Source organism: Lutra lutra, chromosome 7, assembly GCF_902655055.1.
Source record: "Lutra lutra chromosome 7, mLutLut1.2, whole genome shotgun sequence".
Classification (NCBI taxonomy): domain Eukaryota; kingdom Metazoa; phylum Chordata; class Mammalia; order Carnivora; family Mustelidae; genus Lutra; species Lutra lutra.
In genome coordinates, this window is record NC_062284.1 from 117,492,738 (window position 1) to 117,515,488 (window position 22,751).

A 22,751-nucleotide genomic window follows, 5' to 3' on the forward strand; every position below is an offset into this window, starting at 1 on the left:
CATATATATCATTTTTAATGACTACAGAGTATGGGGATAGAGGTACCAGAGTCTACAACATCATCACAGTTATTAGTATTTCTACATTAAAAATTTTTTTATTTATTTGTTTTGAGAGACACCAAGAGAGCATGAGTGAGGGGAGGGGCAGAGGGAGACAGAGAGGGACAAGCAGACTCCCCACTGAGTGCAGATCCTGATGCGGGGGTTAATCCCCTTTCTCTGAGCTGTTTCTTATATTCCGCATATGAATGAAACTACGTGATAATTGCCTTTCTGACTGACTTATTTCACTCAGCATAATACCCTCCAGTTCCTTTCTGATGGCTGAGTAATATTCCATTGTATGTATATGCCATGTCTTCTTTATCCATTCACCTGTTGATGGACATCTAAGTTCTTTCCATAATTTGACTATTGTAGACCTGGCTGCTATAAGCACTGGGGGGCAGGTGCCCCTTCACATCACTACGCCCATAACCAGCAAGGAAATTGAAGCAGTGATTTAACAGCTCCTTTGAATAACCTTCATTTCTTTGGATGTCCTCAGGGTTCAACGTCATTGGCATTAGTTGTCTGGGGGGCATCCATTGAGTGTTTAGTCACCACAGTCGTGCCAGTGATGAAAAACAGCTGTAGTTATCTCAAATCTATGCATCACATCCCTAGTAAACTTATCCCACTGGAAGACTGGATTAGCGGTGTTCATAAAGACAGTCAAGGTTTCAACATGATCAAAACTTTGCCGGTAAGAAACCTAAGTGGATTGTTTTAAGGGTACCCGTGATATGTTACTTTTGTGTGATTGGCTGGCCATCCCGTCTTCGCATTTCTTTCCTGATATGCACAAAACACTCCAGTTATTGGTCAATCTTCCTGTCATCTTGAGGATGTGACAATTATTTATTTCTAAAAGGCCAACACGTCCTGAAATAATGACTTTTCCTGGTAACTCAGTCTCACCATTTTAAAAATTATTTTATGCTGTATTATGGGGATGTAATCTTGGGGCTTTTGTGCTATATACAGTTATCTGCCATTATGTTGACCAGTCCTGGTTCCATCTTACTGGTTCCATTTCGATGTAGTTGCCATTTTAATCTCTGCCTTGTCAGAGTCTGTGACACTTTAAAAAAAACATGTATTATTATTCTTTGCTGATGAACTTATTACTTAAGATTTTCTCTGTGTCAAAAGACCCAACTGACCAAACTTGAAGATTTATTTACTAAATATATCACTAAGACTTTTTATGAGGTGTTGAAACTTTCTTGCATTTCCTTTTGGTCTCTATTTTACATACTAAAAATTTTTCACTTATTTACAAGTTCCAAACAATTATATTGCCATGGGTTAAGATTGTTGAAAGCCCAGAAGAATAAGGTATAGGGAGTACAGGAAGAATAGAAATTTACTCTACTGCCTGGAACTAAAAATGAAATATTTGCTTTGAATGCTTTTTCTGGAAAATCAAGATTTTTAAGTTAAAGATTTAGTAAATAATTATGAATTACTTGTTTTCTTTGCTTAATCACTTACAGATAAACTACAGGCCCCCATCTAATATGGGAATTGCCATACCACTCACAGACAATTTTTACCATGCAGATCCCAGCAAACCAATACCAAGAAATCTATTTCCTACGTCAAAGGTAAATAATTTTTGAATGTACAAACTGTACTTATTTGAATTTAAGAAATCATTCTGTGAAATGACAGATGAACCTAGCTGCAGGGATTCAATGAGAAGGTTCATTCAAAACAGTGTTCCATCTACCCTGATATGTCAGCATTTATTACTACTTGTACTACCCTGTTCCTCCTTCTCCTCTTCTAGCTCCCCTCCTCTTTTTTTTTAAAGATTTTATTTATTTATTTATTTATTTATTTAAGAGAGACACAAAGAGAACATGAATGGGGAAGGGGAAGGAGGAGAGGGAAAGGGAGAAACAGACTCCCGCGGAGCAGGGACCCTGATGTGGGGCTCAATCCCAGGACCCTGAGATCACGACCTGACCCAAAGTCAGACGCCTAACCAACTGAGCCAGCCAGGTGCCCCATTAGCTGCCCCCCAACCCCCACCCTTACTGCTACTTCTGGATGTGGTTTTGGAGCTAAGAACTCTATAAACAGAATGCTTCTCCTGACTCTCCCTGGTTTCCCTTTGGATTTCAAAGGCTATTAGCGGGGTGAGAGCTTCTTTTCTCAGATGAAGGGAGCCCCCAGAACCATCTCACATGTCTAGCCCAGTGAAACGAGTGGTGTCCTAAAGGAAAGAAGACTATTTGATCCAAGAGGGCACATTTAAGCTCCTACCAAGGTTCTGCCTAGAAAACAACCAAACCCAGCAGCCCTCTGTCTCTCTGGAATGTGGAGTGAACAAGATAGAAAGAATAGAGAGAAACCATGAGGTTGAGAGGAAGAGTACGTGATGGGGTAGCTTCTTGAGGAAACCTCGCAGATACCTGTGGAATCGCTCTCCAGAAGAACACAACTGCCTGCCTGTAGACATGCACAGACATTCACACCCCTTCCATGTGCATATGCATTGTGTATCTACACACATACATATGCAAAGACATAAAATGCTTGTTTCTTTTGTTCTAAACTCTTGTCATTCCATGTAACTCAGGACAAAAGCCAAATTATCACGGTGGTCTATCAGTTCCTTCATGACTTGGCCTTGGCATTCCATCTGACCTGATTTCCCCTGAGGTTAATTGCTCTAGCCACACTGGCCTCCATGCAGTTCTTCAAATATGCCAGACGTATTTCAAGCTCAGGGCCTCTGCAGCCAAAGGAATTCGTCTGGAAAGCTCCTCGGCCAGATAGCTCATGGCACATTCTGTCACTGTCTTCAGGTCTTTGCTTAAATGTCACCATCATTGTGAGGCCTGCCTTGACCACGCTATTTAAAATTGGAAGCCCCACCCCTAGTGGTACCCACTCCCTGTCCCCCTTCTCTCCTTTATTTTTCTTCAGTGCACTTATTAAAATTTTCCAGATTTTACTCATGTGCTTTATTTATAGTGTTTCATAAAAAGGTAAACTACATTAAGCAAGGTGGTGGTGGTTGTTTTGAAATCTATTTTACTCTCTACTGCATCTTTTGTACCCAGAACAGTGCCAGCCACAAGAAGTGTGGCAAATACAGAACTTGGACAGTGAAAGCTGCAAAACATAGCTGAAGAAGTTAAAGGGGAACTAAGTGTGAGAAAGATCCCATGTTCATGACTGGAAGACTTAATATTCTTACAGGGGCCATACTCCCCAAACTGACTTACAGACGAAATGCATTCCCTATTAAAATTCCAAATGCCTTTTTTGCATGAATGTAAAAGCTGATTTTAAAATTCATAAGGAATTTCAAGAGACTCTGAATAGCCAAAACCATCTTGAAAAAAGAAAACAAAGTGTGGGAGAACCCACACTTCCTAACTTCAAAATTTACTAGAAAGCCATGGTAATCAAATCAGTGTGATAATGGCACAAGGATAGACATATATATCCATGGAATAGAATTGAGAATCCAGAAATAAACCCATACGTCTGTGGTCAACTGAGTTTTGACACTTGAGCCAAGACCACTCAAAGGAGAGAGAGTATGTTTTTCAACAAATGGTGCCACGACAACTGAATGAATACCTACATTGAATAGGATGAATTTGATCACCTATCTTACACCAGATGCAAAAATTAACCTAAGATGGATTGAAAACCTAAATGTAAGAGCTAAAACACAAAACTCTCGTAAGATTGTGTAAGTGTATACCTTTGTCTCTTTGGTAAAGTGATGATTTGTCAACTATGGCCCTAAAGTGCAAGCAACAACAGAGAAATAAATAAATTTTAACTCCATCAAAATTAAAAACTTTTGTGCGTGGGTGAAAGGACACTGTCGAGAAAGTTAAAAGATACTCACTGAATGGGAAACAATATTTGCAGTTCATTTATCTGATAAGGATCTAGTATCCAGATTCTCTCAAGATCTCTTACAACTCCACAACCAGGAGACAAACCACCCAGTCAGACATAGATGAAGTCTCTGAGTAGAGAGTCCTCCAAAAAAGATACACAGATGGCCAAGAAGCCCATGAACGATGCTTGATTCATTTGTCCTTATGTAAATGTAAATCAAAATCACAATGAGATACCACACCTCACCCATTTGGATGCCTGTAATAATCTTTTTGATGAAAAATGACAAATGTTGGTGAAAATGTGGAAAAATTGGAACTCTCATCCATTGCTGAGGAGGATATGATATGGGCAGCTGTTGTTGCAAACATTTTGGCAGGTCTTCAGAAAGTTAAACATACAGAATTATTCTATGGCCCAGCAATTTTACTCCTGGATATACATCCCCCCACCCCAAATTGAAAATGTATGTTCAAACAGAAAATTCATACCAGCGTTATTGGTAAAGCCAAAGAGGGGAAACAACCAAATATCCATTAACTGATGAATGCATAAACAAAATAGGCAATATCCCCACAATGGAATATTACTCAGTCATAAAGAGGAATGAAGTATTGCCATATGCCACAGCATGGGTGAACCTCAAAAACAATATTTGAACAAAAGAAAAGAGACACAAAAGGCCACATTGTATATTTCCACTTATATAAGATGTCTGGAATAGGAAAATTCATAGAGATAGAAAATAGAAGGACTAGATGGGCTGGGGGGAGGGGGAAATGAAGAATAACTATTCTTTTTAAAGATTTTATTCTTAAGTAATCTCTACATCTAACATGGGGCTTGAACTCACAACCCTGAGGTCAAGAGTCGCATGTTCCACCAACTGAGCCAAGCAGAAGTAACTATTAATATGTGCAGGGTTTCTGTTTGGGGCAATAACAGTGTTCTGGAATTACACAGTAGTGATGATTGAACAACATTGCAAATGTACAAAAACTCACCAAATTGTACATTCAAAAATGGTTTAAATGGTACATTTTATCTCAATAAAAGGAAGAAGAAAAAAAGAAGCTGGGGGGAGGGATGGTAATCCTTTAAAAAAAAAAGTAAAAGGAAGACTAACATTTAAAACAAATAGAGCTGATTATCAAAATCAAAAGCCAATCTCTAGCAAGAGTGATCAAATAAAAAATGAATGACAAATGGACAGTTATAATGGAGATTTTAAATTATAACTGAACTAGTGAATGCCACGAAGAAGGGCAAGCATGAAACGGTAGACTTGGAGAGGGTTCCGTTAAGTCCACAGCCCCATCACATCACATCTGCTGCTTCTAGGTCTCTGTCTTCATGCCTGTGATGGGAGGGATCCAGAGCAGGAAGTCTCATGGTCCTGATGTGCTGCCTTCAGAATAACACAGACTTTGAAGGTCCAATGCATGTTAAACATCAACCTGGCAAGCAGCTGATACTTGAGTTCAAATTACCAAGCAAGGATACAAAATTCAGAAATACTGTACTTTTAGTCCATTACCAAAGGAATTTTCCCCCTCTTACCTTCTCAGGGATTTTATTCATTCGGGAGACAAATATCTAGCAAATATTTACTCAATCTGCAGAAATCCTGCCGCACAAAAAGCAAGTCAACCTGTATTCTCTTTGCAGAGATCTGGTAAATTCAAACAGTGTGCTAACATGTCTACTCGGGAGGAGTGTAATTGCACAAATGATCAGAAGTTTTCACACGCTGTTGCTTTCTCAGATTGCAGAGAAAAGGTAAGGTCATTTTTAATTGCCTGAAGACAAAGTACTTTCATATTAATATAAGATTCTGAAGTATGCATTTTGATTCAATATGAAAGTTAAGACGTGGAAGTAATGTCTTATTATGACATAGAACTAAACAGGACAGCCTAGGAAGATCTGGATTTAAATGTCCCTAAACAAGGTAATGAACCACCTCTGCAAAACAGAATAATACGTGCACCACACTGCCCATTTCGCAGCATTCTTATAAAGACACCCTAAACAATTTGTAACCTGTCATACACTATACTAGATTACAATGGATACAGATTCATTAAAAAATTATTGAGTATCTAATGTGTATCAGTACTGGGAATATAGAAGTTGAAGTCCTTGCAACCAAGGAGCTCGGTTTGGGAGTAGTGACAAAATAGAAGACAGTATAGTATATTGGTTAAAAGAATGGGTTCTGTGTCATATATTTTATTCTGTTAGTTTCAAAGCATTCAAAGGTGTATCAGATGGATATTGGTGTTTGCATTAGCTAAGTTAAATGCATTTAATATAACTTTCAAGTAGGTCTTTTTCAAGGCCTTATAAGACTATATCATAGCATTATAGACTCTCTCTATATAGTCTATATATATAGACTATAGAGTCTATATAGAGTCTCTCTCTCTCTCAGTCTATATATCTATATAGAGAGATATGTATACATTTATCTATAGGTATCTCTCTCTATGTAGATCTATCTATATATTTATCCTTTATGTAAAGATAAAATCATTTAATACCATATTGAGCACAGCATTAGCAGTGAATTATGGGGATTGTTATATATACCTGTGCAATTCTCCCCTCACTGAATTACAATAATATTTCTTGGGCATTTACTGTCTACTAAACACTGCTCTAAGCATTTTCCATGATTTGTCTCATTAATTTTGAGGCACAGACAGGCCAGGTAGTTTGTCAAAGATCACATCATTAATATGTGGGAAAGCTGCATTTGAACTCTGACCCCAGAGCCCAAGCTTCAGGAGTGTGGCTGAGAGATCATGGCTGGGCAGGAGAGAGGTGGGAGGGAGGTGGGCAAGATCCAATTCATGCACTGCCCTGTGAGATACCAGTTATCCAACAAAGTTTGAATACCATCACAGCAAATTCCTGAAAGGGCCAAAAGAAAGTTACAAATTTTGTTACCACAATGTTTGTGTATTACTTTGGGAGTTCATGCTCATTCTCCTGTGAGACAGATTGTTTTTCATGGGCTGAGAAGGTGGGAACCCTAAGAGACACATGTCATTTAGAATGGCCAAACTCTTAAAGAAATGTATCTATTCACTCTTTACGAGGAAATGAAATTAGTCTTGAGTTTTGACCTGGATTCTTGGAATTTGAATTTTAGGTTCCTCGTTTTAAGTTTCCAGTTACACAATATCCAATTTCTTTGGAAATTTACAGTGAGGATGGACATATCCCGGTGGAAACTCCATATCTGGTTACTGTGACTGAAGTGAATAGCAGAGAAAACTGGAAACTAAGTAGGGTTTGCTTTCTTGTCTGGTTATTTTGTCTTATAATTAATGTTGTTATTACCCGGGTAAGTGGCTTATGAAACTTGTTTATGCAAGAAGCACCCAAGAGTTGGACGCCTAAATGACAGCCACCCAGGCACCCCTCTTTGGAGAAGAATTTGAATTGACTGGCACATTGCTGTTCACTCTCCTCCTCTTGTATCCCATGTATTTCATTATTACTTTCCATGCCCTGGATTTCATGGCACGAAAGCATTGTCGAACAATTTGAACCGTAAAACATTTGGAAGCCATTTTGTAGATGAGTAGCAAAAATGATAAAATTTGTGCTACATGTTGGTCTAGTTGTCTCTTTAGACTGCTTTCGCAATGCTGCAGAGGAAGTTCTAAAATGTATGGCCAGATAGTCTATAGAACCTGTCTTCTAGGGGCACCAGGCTGGCTCGGTCCAAAGAGCATATGATCTCAGAGTCATGAATTCAAGTTTCACCTTGGGTATAGAGATTACTTAAATAAATAAAACTTGAAAAAAAAGAGAGAGAGAGAGAGAGAATCTACCTCCTAATTTTACAAGCCAAGTTTCTTCAAAATTCTATGGTAAAATTATTTAAAAGATGCAGAAGTTTTTTTAAAATAAGAAAAATGAGGGGCACCTGGCTGGCTCAGTCAGTAGAGCATGTGACTCTTGATCTTGAGGTTATAAGTTCGAACCCCACAGTGGGAGTAGAGCTTACTTAAAAGTAAAAATCTTTGGGGCACCTGGGTGGCTCAGTTGGTTAAACATCTGACTCTTGATCTCAGCTCAGGTTTTGATCTTGGGTCGTGAACTCAAGCCCTAATTCTGGCTCCATGCTGGACATGTAGCCTACTAAAAAAAAATAAATAAATAAGAATGATAAATAAATAAAATTTTTAAAAAAGATGTGGAGAAAGGGGAACCCTCTTACACTGTTGGTGGGAATGCAAGTTGGTGCAGCCACTTTGGAGAACAGTGTGGAGATTCCTCAAGAAATTAAAAATAGAGCTTCCCTATGACCCTGCCATTGCACTACTGGGTATTTACCCCAAAGATACAGATGTAGTGAAAAGGAGGGCCATCTGTACCCCAATGTTTATAGCAGCAATGGCCACGGTCGCCAAACTGTGGAAAGAACCAAGATGCCCTTCAACGGACAAATGGATAAGGAAGATGTGGTCCATATACGCTATGGAGTATTATGCCTCCATCAGAAAGGATGAATACCAAACTTTTGTAGCAACATGGACGGGACTGGAAGACATTATGCTGAGTGAAATAAGTCAAGCAGAGAAAATCAATTATCATATGGTTTTACTTATTTGTGGAGCCTAACAAATAGCATGGAGGACAAGGGAGATGGAGAGGAGAAGGGAGTTGAGGGAAATTGGAAGGGGAGGTAAACCATGAGAGACTATGGACTCTGAAAAACAATCTGAGGGTTTTGAAGGGGTGGGGGATGGGAGGTTGGGGGAACCAGGTGGTGAGTATTGGAGAGGGCATGGACTGCATGGAGCACTGGGTGTGGTGCAAAAACAATGAATACTGTTATGCTGAATATAAATTAAAAAAAAAGTGTATTAAAACTTTTTTGAAAAAAAGAAAAATGCAATTTACCACAATTCAATTTTACCTTGAATATACAACTCTTACCTGTACATTTTATGTATATAAACACTTGGATGAAATTGTTCAGTCAGTACATAGATAAATACATAGATACAATTAAGTGAAATTTTGATCAGCCATTAATATGTTACCAAGTATCCAGACACTGGGTATTCAGTGAGTTTTACTCTGCCCACTATATGCATTCTTGAAATGAAAATCTAACAAAGAAAACTACTAAATATTTTGTTTTAACTAACATCCCAATTTTCTGTGGTGTGCTAGAGCCTAATGTTACCAGATTTTGAGCACTGACTGTCAAATATTCAAACATTTCATGTACTGATTGTTAAGCCATTAGTAGCTTGCAGTTAGCCATGGTGAGACTATTAACACCACAGAAATTGGCACATGCTACTATCAGAGCCTTTTCCCCTGTAGATCTCCTGTACCATTATACCACTGCAATTGTTAATCTCCACATTATATATCTGGTCTTAGAAAGAATTGTAAGAAAGGCAAGAATACCTGATCACTCTTTTAGAAAAGATTTAAATGATCCTATTATGAAAGTTTTCTGTTACCTTATTGAAAATTATTTAGCAACGTCTAAGGTTGAATTTATCTCTTGGCCAAAGATACAAAGTATGTGCAGGTTAGGACTGGTCAAGAGCATGCAGCTGGAAGGAAAGGTCAGCCTGAATGAATGCACAAGCAGGAGGGGGAAGGGGCAGAGGGAGAGAGAGAATCTTTAGCAGGTTCCAGGCCCAGCTAGGAGCCCAGTGTCGGGTTAGATCTCACAATCCTGAGATCATGACCTGAGTTGAAATCAAGAGTCACACACTTCACTGACTGAGGCACCCATGTGGCCCACAGGTCTTGTCCTTCTTGACAATGTCCCTGAGGAGATGAAATGTTAGCTATAAGGCCTAATATTTCCTAAATATATTTTCTATATAATCAAAGCAAACCAAAAGTCTGGGATAACTTAGCCATGTTGCAGAGGGAAATCCTTTATTATACTTTGATTACGTAGCACATTTTATGCAAAATATGAAAATAACATACGTGTGCTTAAAATACACTTCATGTACTTTTAGAACACAGTGTACCAGCAAACGTAAAGAAGTTGAAAAATTACTTAGAACACCATCTTAATGCTCCAGTATATAATCCTTTAGGCCTCAACTTAAGTATAAAGGTAAGTTGACAGCACTTTTGTTTTTCCTGTTTTGAGTTGAAATAAAACATACATGTCTAAACTAAGATTGGCTTAAGTTTTAAAGTGTAAGTGTCCATCAATGGTAGAAAACTGTATCTTTAAAATACATGGAGGGTATTTATTTTTCCTCCCTTTCTCTTGATATTATTATTTCTAAAGGTATCTGAAAGTTGAATTTAACATTAACTTACTATTTTTGGAGCTCATAGGCAAAACTAATGATTATTTTTCAAGGTGGAGCAGAAAGGATATTTTCAAAATTTAGGGACTAAAACGGGTTTGGTGTCCTTTATCTGGACATATACAGGTATGTCTTCCAGTTCCAGCTGTCTATAAGAACACATGAAGCGGATGTAATCCAGGTAATTGTTGCAAAAGTCAGTAAAAATAAGTGGACATATCAAAACCATGAATATGAAGATTAGCCCAAATTATTTGTCCAGGCCATGTTAGGTTTTATGTTTATATTTCTTCATTCTAAAAAGAAGCTTCAGCTATTGTCCTTCTTCCTCCATTTTTATTTTGGTACACAAAGTAGATGCCCAAGAGCCTTAGGAAGGAAATTGGATTTTTTTATGCAACATCTATAGGGAGAGTGGCTCCACTGTGTATTTTAGCATAAAGGAACATTCGTGTCTGTGTTGCTACTGAGCAGGTGTGTTTTTTCCACAGGGCTCTGAGCTTTTTCACTTCAGAGTGTCTGTTGTTCCGGGAGTCACTTTTTGTAACTTAGTTGAAGAATTTCAGGTACAGTAAATGCATAAGGTACTGATGGGGTGATGGCTGGGGAAGTCACATGACAAGTGTCTGCAAGAGACACGAAGAGGAAAATGGTATAATTTGTGTGATGGACAAGGCCTAGAGATGGGATGCTGGAGAACGGGGATGACATTGTCAGTAATGATGAAGGTAGTGTGTGTGTCGCGTAGCAGGACCCATCAACAGTGGGAAAAATTTAGAAAGTGCTTGTATTTGTTTATGTTCTCTCTCCATCTTCCGTTTTTAACTCCATTTTCAGACTTTTACCACCTCTCCTCTCATGCCATGTCCCCAAAGAAACATATGTCTATAGCATTTTAGTTTCCATTACAATCTTCCTGACTATCTTCATTGTTCATTAAATTCATTGCTAAAAGCTATCAAGATCCGAGATTTGGAAACCATAATCAATCTCCCCAAATTACCACATGATGTACAATAATTCAATTATGCTTCTTCATATAATGACATTTGCTACGTGTGGGGGAGATAGGGTAAGAAGGAATGAGGATTTGATTAAATTGATTAATGACTCACTCATTATCAAATACTAAGACCACATTATCAAAAATAAAATCTCTCTCTCTCCCCTTCCTCCTTTCCTTCCTCTTTCCCTCTCCCCCTCCTCCCTATTTCCCCACCCCTCTCCTTTCTCTATCCTGACCCTGCCCTAAGGCCAGCCCCAGTAATGGATCCATACTGCTGTAAATGTGTTCCAGTTAACTAACTGGAATTTAAATAAAAACTTAAAAAATAAAATAAAATAAAACTGGTGATTGTCTATACTGCCTAGAACAATCTATACTTTTAATGGCATTCCGATAAAAATTCCACCAGTATTTTTCAAAGAGCTGGAGCAAATAATCCTAAAATTTGTATGGAATCAGAAGAGACCCCAAATCGCTAAGGAAATATTGAAAAACAAAAATAAAACTGGCGGCATCACATTACCTGATTTCAAGCTTTACTACAAAGCCGTGATCACCAAGACAGCATGGTACTGGCATAAAAACAGACACACAGACCAGTGGAACAGAGTAGAGAGCCCAGATATTGACCCTCAACTCTATGGTCAAATAATCTTTGACAAAACAGGAAAAAATATACAGTGGAAAAAAGTCTCTTCAATAAATGGTGCTGGGAAAACTGGACAGCTATATGTAGAAGAATGAAACTCGACCATTCTCTTACACCATACACAAAAATAAATTCAAAATGGATAAAAGACCTCAACGTGAGACAGGAATCCATCAGAATCCTAGAGGAGAACATAGGCAGTAACCTCTTCGATATCAGCCACAGCAACTTCTTTCAAGATATGTCTCCAAAGGCAAAGGAAACAAAAGTGAAAATGAACTTTTGGGACTTCATCAAAAATCAAAAGCTCCTGCACAGCAAAGGAAACAGTCAACAAAGCAAAGAGGCAACCCACGGAATGGGAGAAGATATTTGCAAATGACAGTACAGACAAAAGGTTGATATCCGGGATCTATAAAGAACTCCTCATACTCAACACACACAAAACAGACAATCATATAAAAAAAATGGGCAGAAGATATGAACAGACACTTCTCCAATGAAGACATACAAATGGCTCTCAGAAACATGAAAAAATGTTCATCATCACTAGCCATCAGGGAGATTCAAATTAAAACCACATTGAGATACCACCTTACACCAGTTAGAATGGCCAAAATTAGCAAGACAGGAAACAACATGTGGTGGAGGGGATATGCAGAAAGGGGAACCCTCTTACACTGTTGGTGGGAATGCAAGTTGGTACAGCCACTTTGGAGAACAGTATGGAGATTCCTCAAAAAATTAAAAATAGAGCTTCCCTATGACCCTGCCATTGCACTACTGGGTATTTACCCCAAAGATACAGATGTAGTGAAAAGAAGGGCCATCTGTACCCCAATGTTTATAGCAGCAATGGCCACGGTCGCCAAACTGTGGAAAGAACCAAGATGCCCTTCAACGGACAAATGGATAAGGAAGATGTGGTCCATATACGCTAGGAAGTATTATGCCTCCATCAGAAAGGATGAATACCCAACTTTTGTAGCAACATGGACGGGACTGGAAGAGATTATGCTGAGTGAAATAAGTCAAGCAGAGAGGGTCAATTATCATATGGTTTCACTTATTTGTGGAGCATTACAAATAACACAGAGGACATGGGGAGATGGAGAGGAGAAGGAAGTTGAGGGAAATTGGAAGGGGAGGTGAACCATGAGAGACTATGGACTCTGAAAAACAACCTGAGGGTTTTGAAGGGGCGGGGGATGGGAGGTTGGGGGAACCAGGTGGTGGGTATTGGAGAGGGCACGAATTGCATGGAGCAGTGGGTGTGGTGCAAAAATAATGAATACTGTTACGCTGAAAATAAATTTAAAAAATTAAAAACAAAACAAACAAACAAAAAACTAGTGAAAATAGTCTTTTAAAAAATAAACAAAAGAAAAAAAAAAGCATAGCAAAGACTTCAAAATAAACCTGCAATATAAATACCACTTCAGTTCTGAAATAACCCCTGAGTAACACAGGAACCAGAAAGACAGAAGAGCCCAGCCAGTTTTGAAACTGAACTGACACTGGAGCCACCACAGAGAGTAAGCGTAATTTGATCTGAACTCAACCAGTGTGGCCAGCTGCTAAAACAAACAAAAACCCCAACATTTTCTAGAGAATTCTTGATAGGACTCAGAGTCTCACAACAGAAACATCTTAAATGTCCAGGATAAAATTCAAAATTACTCAAAATGCCAATAACTAAGAAACTATAATCAATCCTCAAAAGAAAAGACCATAAGCAACTGATGGCAAATGAACTGATCAGACAGACAGACGTTTTAAAGATTTTTTTTTTTTATTTGACAGAGAGAGAGCACAAGCAGGCAGAGAGGCAGGCAGAGAGAGAGGAGGAAGCAGGCTCCCCGCTGAGCAGAGAGCCCAATGCGGGGCTCGATCCCAGGACCCTGAGATCATGACCTGAGCCGAAGGCAGCGGCTTAACCCACTGAGCCACCCAGGCGCCCCCAGACAGACGTTTTAAACCAGCCATGATAACCAGGTTCTGTGAGGTAAAAGTAAACACTTTTGAAATGACTGAAGAGGGAAAGGGAAGAATTCTCAACAGAGAAATGGAAGTTATAAAAAAGAACGAAATGGAGATTTTAGAACTGGAAAATACAATATTTAAAATTTAAAAATCACTGGATAAACTTGCTAGCGGAAGAAATATGCAGAGGAAAAAAAATTAGTGAATTTGAAAGCAAAACACTCTGAAGAAAAAAGACTTTTAAAAAAGAATGGCCTCAGGGATCAATGTGACAGTATCAAAAGTCTGCCATTTATGTCCCCAGAGTCCATGAAGGACAAGAAAAAGGGAGTGATGCAAAAAAAGGAAGGAGTTGGAAGGAGAGGAGGAGAAGAGGGAGAAGGAGGAGGTACCGGAGGAGAGGGAGGTGGGGGAGGAGTATGAGGTTGGGCAAAAGGAGAGGGTGAAGGGGGAGGGGAGGGGGAAGAGAGAGGAAGGAGAAGGAGGAGAAGAAGGGGAAATAAAGGCTGAAAATGTCCCAAATTTGGTGAAGACACAAATTTACATATTTAAGAAGCTTAGTGAATCCAGAGGAAGATATAGAGATTCTGCCTAAACATACCATAATCGAACTATTAACAATCAAAGATAAAAAAAATCTTGAAAGCAGCCAAAACAACAGCAACAACAAAGCCATGTAAGTAAACAATAATTTGGATGACTGCTGATTTTTCCTCAGAAACCATGGAAGCTAGAAGAAAGTGGCCTGACATCTTTAATATACCACCAACAGGGGTTGGGTGGGGAGGAAGGACTGCCAATCCAGAATTCTGTATCCAGTGAAACTATCCTTCAGGGATGAAGGAAAAATGAAAGCATTCTTAGATGAAGGAAACCTAGGATAATTCACTGTTGGCAGAACTTCTCTTTTTAAAAAAATACATGAAGAAGTTCTTCAAGGCTGAAAAGAAGTGTTAACAGAAGGACACAAAGCTTCAGGAATGAAGGAGGAACCACTAAAATGAATAAAAGAAAGATAGGAAGTGATTGTACAGTGAATGAAGGAAGAGAATCATTAGGAAAGAGTAGAAAAAGGGTGTAAGTTTCTTGGGACTGTTAACACCTGCTTTTGAAAGTAGCCTTTAACAATGGGGATTTTTGTGCACCTTAAAGGACATTATTGGGATAATTGACAAAATTTGAATAATGTCTGTAGATTAGAGAAGAGCATTGTCTCAGTGTTAATGCCTTGATATTGGTAATTCCACTGTGGCTATTTAAGTGAATTCTCTGTGTTTAAGATACACAAAATGAAGTATTTTGGCAGTAAAGTGACATTGTGTCTAGAAGACACTCTTCTATGATTCTGGGGTTTAACTCTTTTAGACACGGTGTGGAATATTTGGATAGCCAAAGAAGATTGGAAGGGAAACATGTGAAGAAAAACTGTTTTCAAGAATTTTAGAGGCGGTAGTTTAGTTGGTGAATACGGAATTCAGAGGTGATACAGGTTTCTACTTTTAAAAAGTAATGGATGGCTTAACTGAACAAATGAGATGTTTCTAATGTCTGGTAAGGTGACTAAAATTTTATTTTATGTAAAAAAATGGGTAAGGAAGGCATTCTGGGTTGAGAGAACAGCAGCAGCAAAGATACAGTTAAGAGAAAGCATAAAGCTTATCTCTTAAGTGGCTTCGAAGTATGCATTTGGCTGGGATGCAAGGTTCTGTACAATAAAGTAGGCTGGTTAGGGTCAAACTGTAGAAGAACTTAAAGGTCATAATGAGAACTTCAGAATGTTCCTGTCAGCAAGAAGAAGCTATTAAACATTTTTGAAAAAAGGTGCTGAAGGATGGAGACATGATCTACAACAGCCCAGTCAGAGTGAATCACAGGAGTTTTGCTCCAAATGCCAGGACATGGATTTCTTGATGATATTGAAAAAAACAGCTTATAGACCCAAGAACTGCTGTCAGCCATGAGGACTGTGGGGACTAAGAGGAGAGATATCTAATGCTAAGGAAGCTAAACAGAAAGATGGAAACAAAATGCAAATAGACTTGATTACAATGAGTTATATCCTCTGGCTCTTTCCAACTTCAGCACAGAAAAGAAATTTCACTTTTGTGATTACATGTAGCATACAATTGTCTCTCTCAGTGGTTGCAAATGGATTAGATGTTTCTTAACAAAGCTAATTATCCAAGCTTTTCTGATGGTCTGGCTTAAAAGGAAGATTTTTGTTTACATGTAGTAAACATCCTGAAGACCATAAGTACCATCCTGAATATCACATTCAATATCTAATATTTTCTATCAAATTCCCAATAATTCCAGTACCGTTGGGCACACATCATTGGCTGTGCCATACACCAGGTGATGGCTAAGCCAGCTGATTCATTACTGTGCGGGTACTCGTCTGCCCAGATGGGAAAAAACAGTTTCTCCCCACTTTCCACACCATTTGGCCAGAATCACCCTTTTAGTTCTGCTACTTATAACATCCCAGTTCCAGCACCTGTTCCATATGTTCAAAATTCTTTTCATTGCAAATAAAGCAACCTCACTTTTTAAAAAGAGTGTTTTATAGACAGACAGGTGTCTTACAAAGATGAATCTGGCAGTGTTATTATGTCAACATGGATTGACAGCACAGAGAGGGGGCTGAGTGGCTTGCTTATACAAAGCAAGGTAATAAAGCTCACGGTAGCAGTATTAAAAATGGAATGGAAAGAATGAATCTCAGAGAAATTACGAAAGAATCGATGGCATACAAGGGCTGGTCCTCAGAAAAAGCATACCTCCTCTGGTCGTTGGGAGGATGGTGGTACCTTTAACTTGAGCTCTATCTTTTTTTTAAATTTAATTTAATTTAATTTAATTAATCAATTAATTAATTATTAACTTGAGCTATATCTTAAAGCAGTTTAGCAATCCTTAGTTTCTCCACATTTGCCACTGCCCTATTTCCACTCATCTCTACTTTCTTCTACCTCAAAATGTGATGTAGCTTCCTACTTCACAGAGAAAACCTAAGTCACTGGTCTCGAGCCATCTTACTTCCTATATACCCCCCCACTTGTAAAGTTAATGGAAATGGCACCCTCCCTTGCCTCTAGTCTCTGAGAAAAAGATACCTCCGTGCCCCTCTGTCCACAATCCTCTCTTCTAGGCACTTGTTTTTATTAGTTATCCATTCAGGTATAGGAACAATTTTGAATCTACAGAAGTTTCCCTATGCTAGCACATAGGGGATTTTCTAAAAAGATGACAGCTTAAAAGAGGACTTGCTTATTCCCTCTCCCTGGAATGCCCGTTCTTCTCCTTGTCTTCTGGGAACCCACTTACTCTTCAAGACCCAGCTCAGGAAGTGCATTCCCCGGTCACCCTGGGCAGTTGGCAGGCATTTCCTGTTTTCCCACAGAACTCTGTCCCTTCCTCGTAATTGAATACAGAGCATTTTCCTGCAGTGTAAGTATCCTGCAGACCCCTGGGGTTAAAGACCTAGGACAATAGAATTTATATTCTGTATTGTGTGCAAATGTGTACTTGCCAGATTGTCCAGAGATGGGTTCTAGGTTTTGTGGATGCTGAATGTCTGTGTGTATCTGAGCAGAAGTTTGCTAAATTGATTAACAGTATCTCCTCTGTTACAGAGATCCTATAAAATTCAGTGTCTCAAAAAAAAAAAAAAATCAGTGTCTCAAATGACTAGATCCAGGAAGCTAAAAGACTGTGCTTTTTCTGTTGCAGATTTATGTTGACGAAGTTCCATTGCCATTTCCAGGACACACACTGATAGCTGTTGCAGCGGCTGTGGTGCTGGGGGGATTAATTTTTACAGCATTTATGTTCCAGATACGTAACATCCACCCAAGTGATATATGCCAAAAATTTATGGCAAGGAACAAAGTGAACTTGTCGAATTTGAGCATCAATCAGGTGGCTCATAGGTGAAAATCTGAATAGTGAACCAATGATAATCACAATCTTCTCTTAATGTGCTGGCTTGACAGGACAATTCCTGGAACAATATTTAAATGTGAATATAAAAACAAGGCAAACAGGATTACCATTTATAACTCAAATTGCTATTTTTCAATACGTTTCCCGTTCTATTTTCCTATTTTAAATATGTGGAAAATTTCTTCTGTTAACGCTTACATGGAAGATTTTCCTTGAGATTTTTACAAAACTATAAAATGATAAATATCTCTGTGTGGAATTTGTTTCTGTACTTTTTAGCTTTTATTGACTGGAGTACATTCTGTGGGATCAGGACACCCGAGCCTTGCTCTGTTGGAGAAGGAGCATGAGTAAAATGCAGTCAGGCCAGGGAAAGGCAGGTGGGGAGAAGGCTCAGCTGCAGGTGTGCTAGCAAAGCTTCATGGGAATGAAAGAGAAAGCCATCTGGGTTTCTTAAAGCTCAACTTCAAAACCAGATAGTAGTACCTAAAAAGAGGGAAATGTGACCCCCATTATGGGGGTGTTGGAAGAACACTGGGCAAGGTATTGGTTTACAAACCTATGCACAAGTGTATGGAATTCCAAAAGATGTACTTCTGTGTGTTCTCTCCGAGCACCCATTCCCAAATAGTCAGAAGATGGCAATACTTTCCGAGACCAGAGCGACACTCTCTTGGGAAAGCTCAGGAGGGGTGGAGGCACACTGCTATGACAACGTCAGGAGAAGGTAAGCATCTAGTCCAGATGAGCCTATTTCCTCCTACACCAGGAACCAAAAAAAGCTACACGAAAGTCTTGGTTTCCAATTCAGTGGAATCATTATCATAGTCACTGGTAGAAGCACTACGACTCTGGCTAGAGAGACCACCTGATTGTCAGAGCCCTCAGGTTAGAACACAGCAAGCAGAAATCTCAGTAGGGTTTTATTAAGGGAAATCTTAAACAGAACCATTCACTGTCCACCCCTTGTTTCCCAAGTGACTCTGCTGTAGCTATAGGATACAACCCTTTTGTACTGGGGATTATGGCACAAGACATATATCCCAGCCAGCCAGGGAAATTGCTAGCATCCAACGGGCCATTGTGCATGAACTTTCAGTAGACATTCTCCTTATCACAAAACCACCTGTTTCTGGGTCACAGAGTAACAATAATGCAGTGAATCTCAGAACATCGACCCATTGCTTCACTTCTTTTTGCGAAGTTGAGGATAGAGTCAGAGGTAAATTTGCGTCTGAGGGATTAAAACATTTAGAGTCCATATGCACTGAAAAGATCATGTGTTTCCCCATGCGTAATTAAAATAAAATATTGGTGTAACATAAAACCTCAACATTTGTAGAAATGAGAATAACTTCTTTCTAGATTTTCTGATTGGAAAATTCTGAATAAATTCACCAGGGCTTTACTATTCTCATTTGCGGGGGGAGCAAGGATTGCCCCACTCCTTGTGTTGGTGCATAAAGGGGCAGAGATGGAAGAATACCACAGAAGCCTACAAGATATTTGGAGCAAATGGAAAGGCTGGATGTCTTCACCCAGCACCCAGAACTACCTTGTAAGTTTGCAAGTAGGATAAAATCTCACACTCTTCACAGAGATTGATACAAACAAGACTTAAATGTGTTCATGGCTCTGCTGGTTCATGAGAAGGGAGTAACCAGATTTGTACTATAGCCTATATTGGACTAGATGCCACTCAAAGCCGCCCACTTTTAGAACCAAAGTGCAACAGAATGGAATATTCTAAATGGTATGTGGCATGTGCTGCCTCACATTTCCCAAATGACCTCCCAGGTACGGTCTGTCCTTCTATGTGGTAGGGAAAGCAGGGTGCTCTCACCGGTCCTTTACTCTGGATTAGGAGGCCCTCACAGGCTCCAGAATCCTGAATTAGCCCAGACTTTGCTAAGGTATATTCTTGTTGAGTTTGATTTTCTATTCCACCACACATGTATCATGTCAATGTATCTTAAGAAGTTGCTTCTATACACTTTTCAGGTCCATGAGACATACTATTCTGTAGCGTAGTGAGGTGATGAACTTGCTTCCCACCAGACTGGGGCATAGAGAAAGAGGTGGCAGAAAAATAAAGGTATCTTTCTGTCCTGCCAGGGGAAGGACTGACCTTGAACTAGAGCAATATGCCAAGTTCCAGGGCTTTCATTGGTTGCCCCTGTACTGTGATTACCATGCCTACTCGGCTGTCATTGTAAGGACCACACTGGGCACGGTTGTCCTTGGCACCTCTCATCTCCATCCATTCTGGGGGTCCAGCTCTAACTACAGCACAATCCACCCCATCTAATCCTACTATTCAGCATGGCATGTAAGGGCTCGGGCTCCAAGGTAGGAACACCTGGGTTGGAATGCTGTCTTTGCCACTTACTAGCTGTGTCGTCTTGGGAAAATGATTCTCTGTGTCTGTTTCTCTGTAATAATGTGACTTATTTCATTGGATTGCTTGGGAATTAAAGGACTTAATACACAAAGTGCTTAGAACAGAACCTAGCACCTAGAAAGGGCTGTAGAAGCATTAGCTATGAACAGGCAAGGTCAGGGAGCATGCCTTGAAAAATTCAAATTCTTCCTTCATCAATCCACTCCTAATGACAAAAAAAAAAAAAAAATGAAAGAGACTTCCAGGTGTCATCAGTCTGAATTCCCCTTCATTGGTCAGGTGCTACATGGCCTTTCAGTGTCACCTGATGTTGTATACATGGTGGGCCAGATTTTCTTTGGCTACTCCAACCCCTTAGAACCCCAGCCAGCAGCCTCAGCTAGCATACTGAATACTGAATACAGCATCACTGTGATGACAAATTGAGAATAATCAGTATTCTGTTCTTTAGTCTTTGATCAAACATCTCAAAACTCCTGGCCTGTTAAAAATTTCCCCAGAGTTTTGACAATAACATGAGTGCTGCAATTCTGTGATGTCGCTCTTTTCTGTTTAAGAACTTCCTGTTTATTTTGAGTCAGAATCCAAGAGTGGGGGTACAGCAGGGATTTTGAGATCCAGCCTGCAAGGGAGGCCCATCGGGAAGCTGTAAAGGTTTCCCTGAAGGAAGACTTTAGATAGTATTTGGTTGGCCGAACCTAGTAGTCAGATTTTAGAGCAGAAGCAACTCTCACATCTCAGCTCTCAGGCTCATGACAACAAACGTGTATTTCTTGCTCACCAGTCTGTGGACTGGCTGTGGTGGTTCACCTTTAAGCAGGTCTGCCCTGCATGTCTGTGGTTCTGGAACACGGGCTAAAGAGCAAGGGTCACCCAGCCAGCTCTTCTCACAGCACAAGACCAGACACAAGAGACCCAGCCGAATCATCTGCACTACCTACAGCAAGTCTGATCACATTTCATTAGCCAGGTCAAATCACATGGCCGAGCCCACAAGAATTTTGTTCTAAATAACAAGTTTTAAGATCCTTCTCTTACCTAATTGCTTCTGTTTTCTGTTACTGCATAATCAACTCCACAGTTTAGGGACTAAAACAGTAATTACTTTATTTGCTCAGGATGGTGTGATCTGGGCTGGACCTAGTTGGGTCACTGGGCTGGTCTTCCTTCATGCAAAGCCATCAGCTGGGCACCTGATGTCTGAACTTCTTTCTCTCTCCATGGAGTCTTGGGGCCTCTCCTTTTCAAGAGACCTGTCCGTATGGCCTCTCCATGTGGCTTCTCTACTGGGGTAGCTGGACCTCTTTTGTGGCAGCCCAGGGCCCCTAAAAATGCAAAAGCTGATTAATGCTGCCACATTTGGGCCAAGTACTAGCATGACATCATCCACATTCTGTTGGCTAAAGCAAATGGCTAGCCTAGCCTAGGTTCAAGGGAAGAAGACAATGTCCTATCATGAATATTGAGAGTTGAGCTTCCTTGAAAGCCACCAATGAAACAGATCACCAGAAACCATCCTTTGTGAGTCTAGACTCTCTCATATGCTGGGGCTGAAATGTCCAAGATGGCTTCCTAACTCACATTTCCATTCCTCAGTTGGCCAGGTGGAACAGCTAGGGGCTGACTAGGCATCCCTCTCTCCACATGGCCTCTCCATGGAGCAAGATTAGGCTTATTTCCATACTTGTGGAATCATGATACTTGGATTAAACTTCTTGCATGGCAGCTGGCTTCCCCCAAGCACAAAAGTGGGAGCTGCCAGATTTCTTCAATACCTGGACTTCAAAGTCTCAGAAGGTCATTTCTGTCATTCCAATGGCCAAGGTGGTCCCAGAGCCAGCCCATATTCAAGGGGAGGAGGAAGAGACTCTACCTCTTCTGTGTGGCAAGGTGACATGGCCAGGAGCCTTTGCATCTGGAGGGATTGTTAGAGTCTGCTTTGGGAATCGAATCAGCCATTCTGATGCTCATCACAAATATTCCTGGGCTGCACACACAACCGGAAGTCCCTAAAATCATTTCTGAACCAGGATTTCACCATCTCGGCTTTCAGCCACAGGTAACAAGTACTTCATTCAGAAGGGTCACAGAGTAATCCTCCAGCCAAGACTATTTTGTCCAGACCACTACTTTTGGGATAGTCTCTCTGCACTATCAGAAGCAACCATCCAAGCCTGAAGTAACCACATTACTCTTTCAGATGTCAATTAATACCCACCCCCATCTCCTGTCACACTCAGTGGGCCCAGGACTCTGCTCTGACCCAGGCAGCTCCAGGCTGTAGCAGCAGGGGTTCCTGGCCAGACCTTTTCACACACTGCCATTGTGTGACCAAGCTCCCACACATACACACAACACAACTACAACTTCCATCTCAGATCTCTGATTCAAGGAAAAATTTCTCAGCAGGAATCAGGCTGAAAGAGTCTCCCTGAGAAGGTTATCCTGAGATCAACCAGCTGTGGTCAAGCAACAGGGTCACAAAACTCAGCCTAGCCCTTTTGTTCATTGGGATCAATCTGAGAAGACAAAAAT

The 22,751-nt window shown here is 40.0% G+C and overlaps 1 protein-coding gene across 1 annotated transcript in view; it reads left to right on the top strand.

Moving 5' to 3' along the window:
- Positions 1–18,057, top strand: part of CATSPERB (cation channel sperm associated auxiliary subunit beta) — a 123,431-nt gene extending 105,374 nt beyond the window's left edge. Inside the window, exons 22-28 of the mRNA XM_047739116.1 lie at positions 551–748; positions 1,542–1,652; positions 5,587–5,697; positions 7,076–7,211; positions 9,930–10,030; positions 10,724–10,798; positions 17,603–18,057. Of these exons, the coding sequence (XP_047595072.1) occupies positions 551–748; positions 1,542–1,652; positions 5,587–5,697; positions 7,076–7,211; positions 9,930–10,030; positions 10,724–10,798; positions 17,603–17,806 (936 nt within the window). The 3' untranslated portion in view covers positions 17,807–18,057. The remainder of the gene's footprint in view (positions 1–550; positions 749–1,541; positions 1,653–5,586; positions 5,698–7,075; positions 7,212–9,929; positions 10,031–10,723; positions 10,799–17,602) is intronic.
- Positions 18,058–22,751: the final 4,694 nt, after the last annotated feature.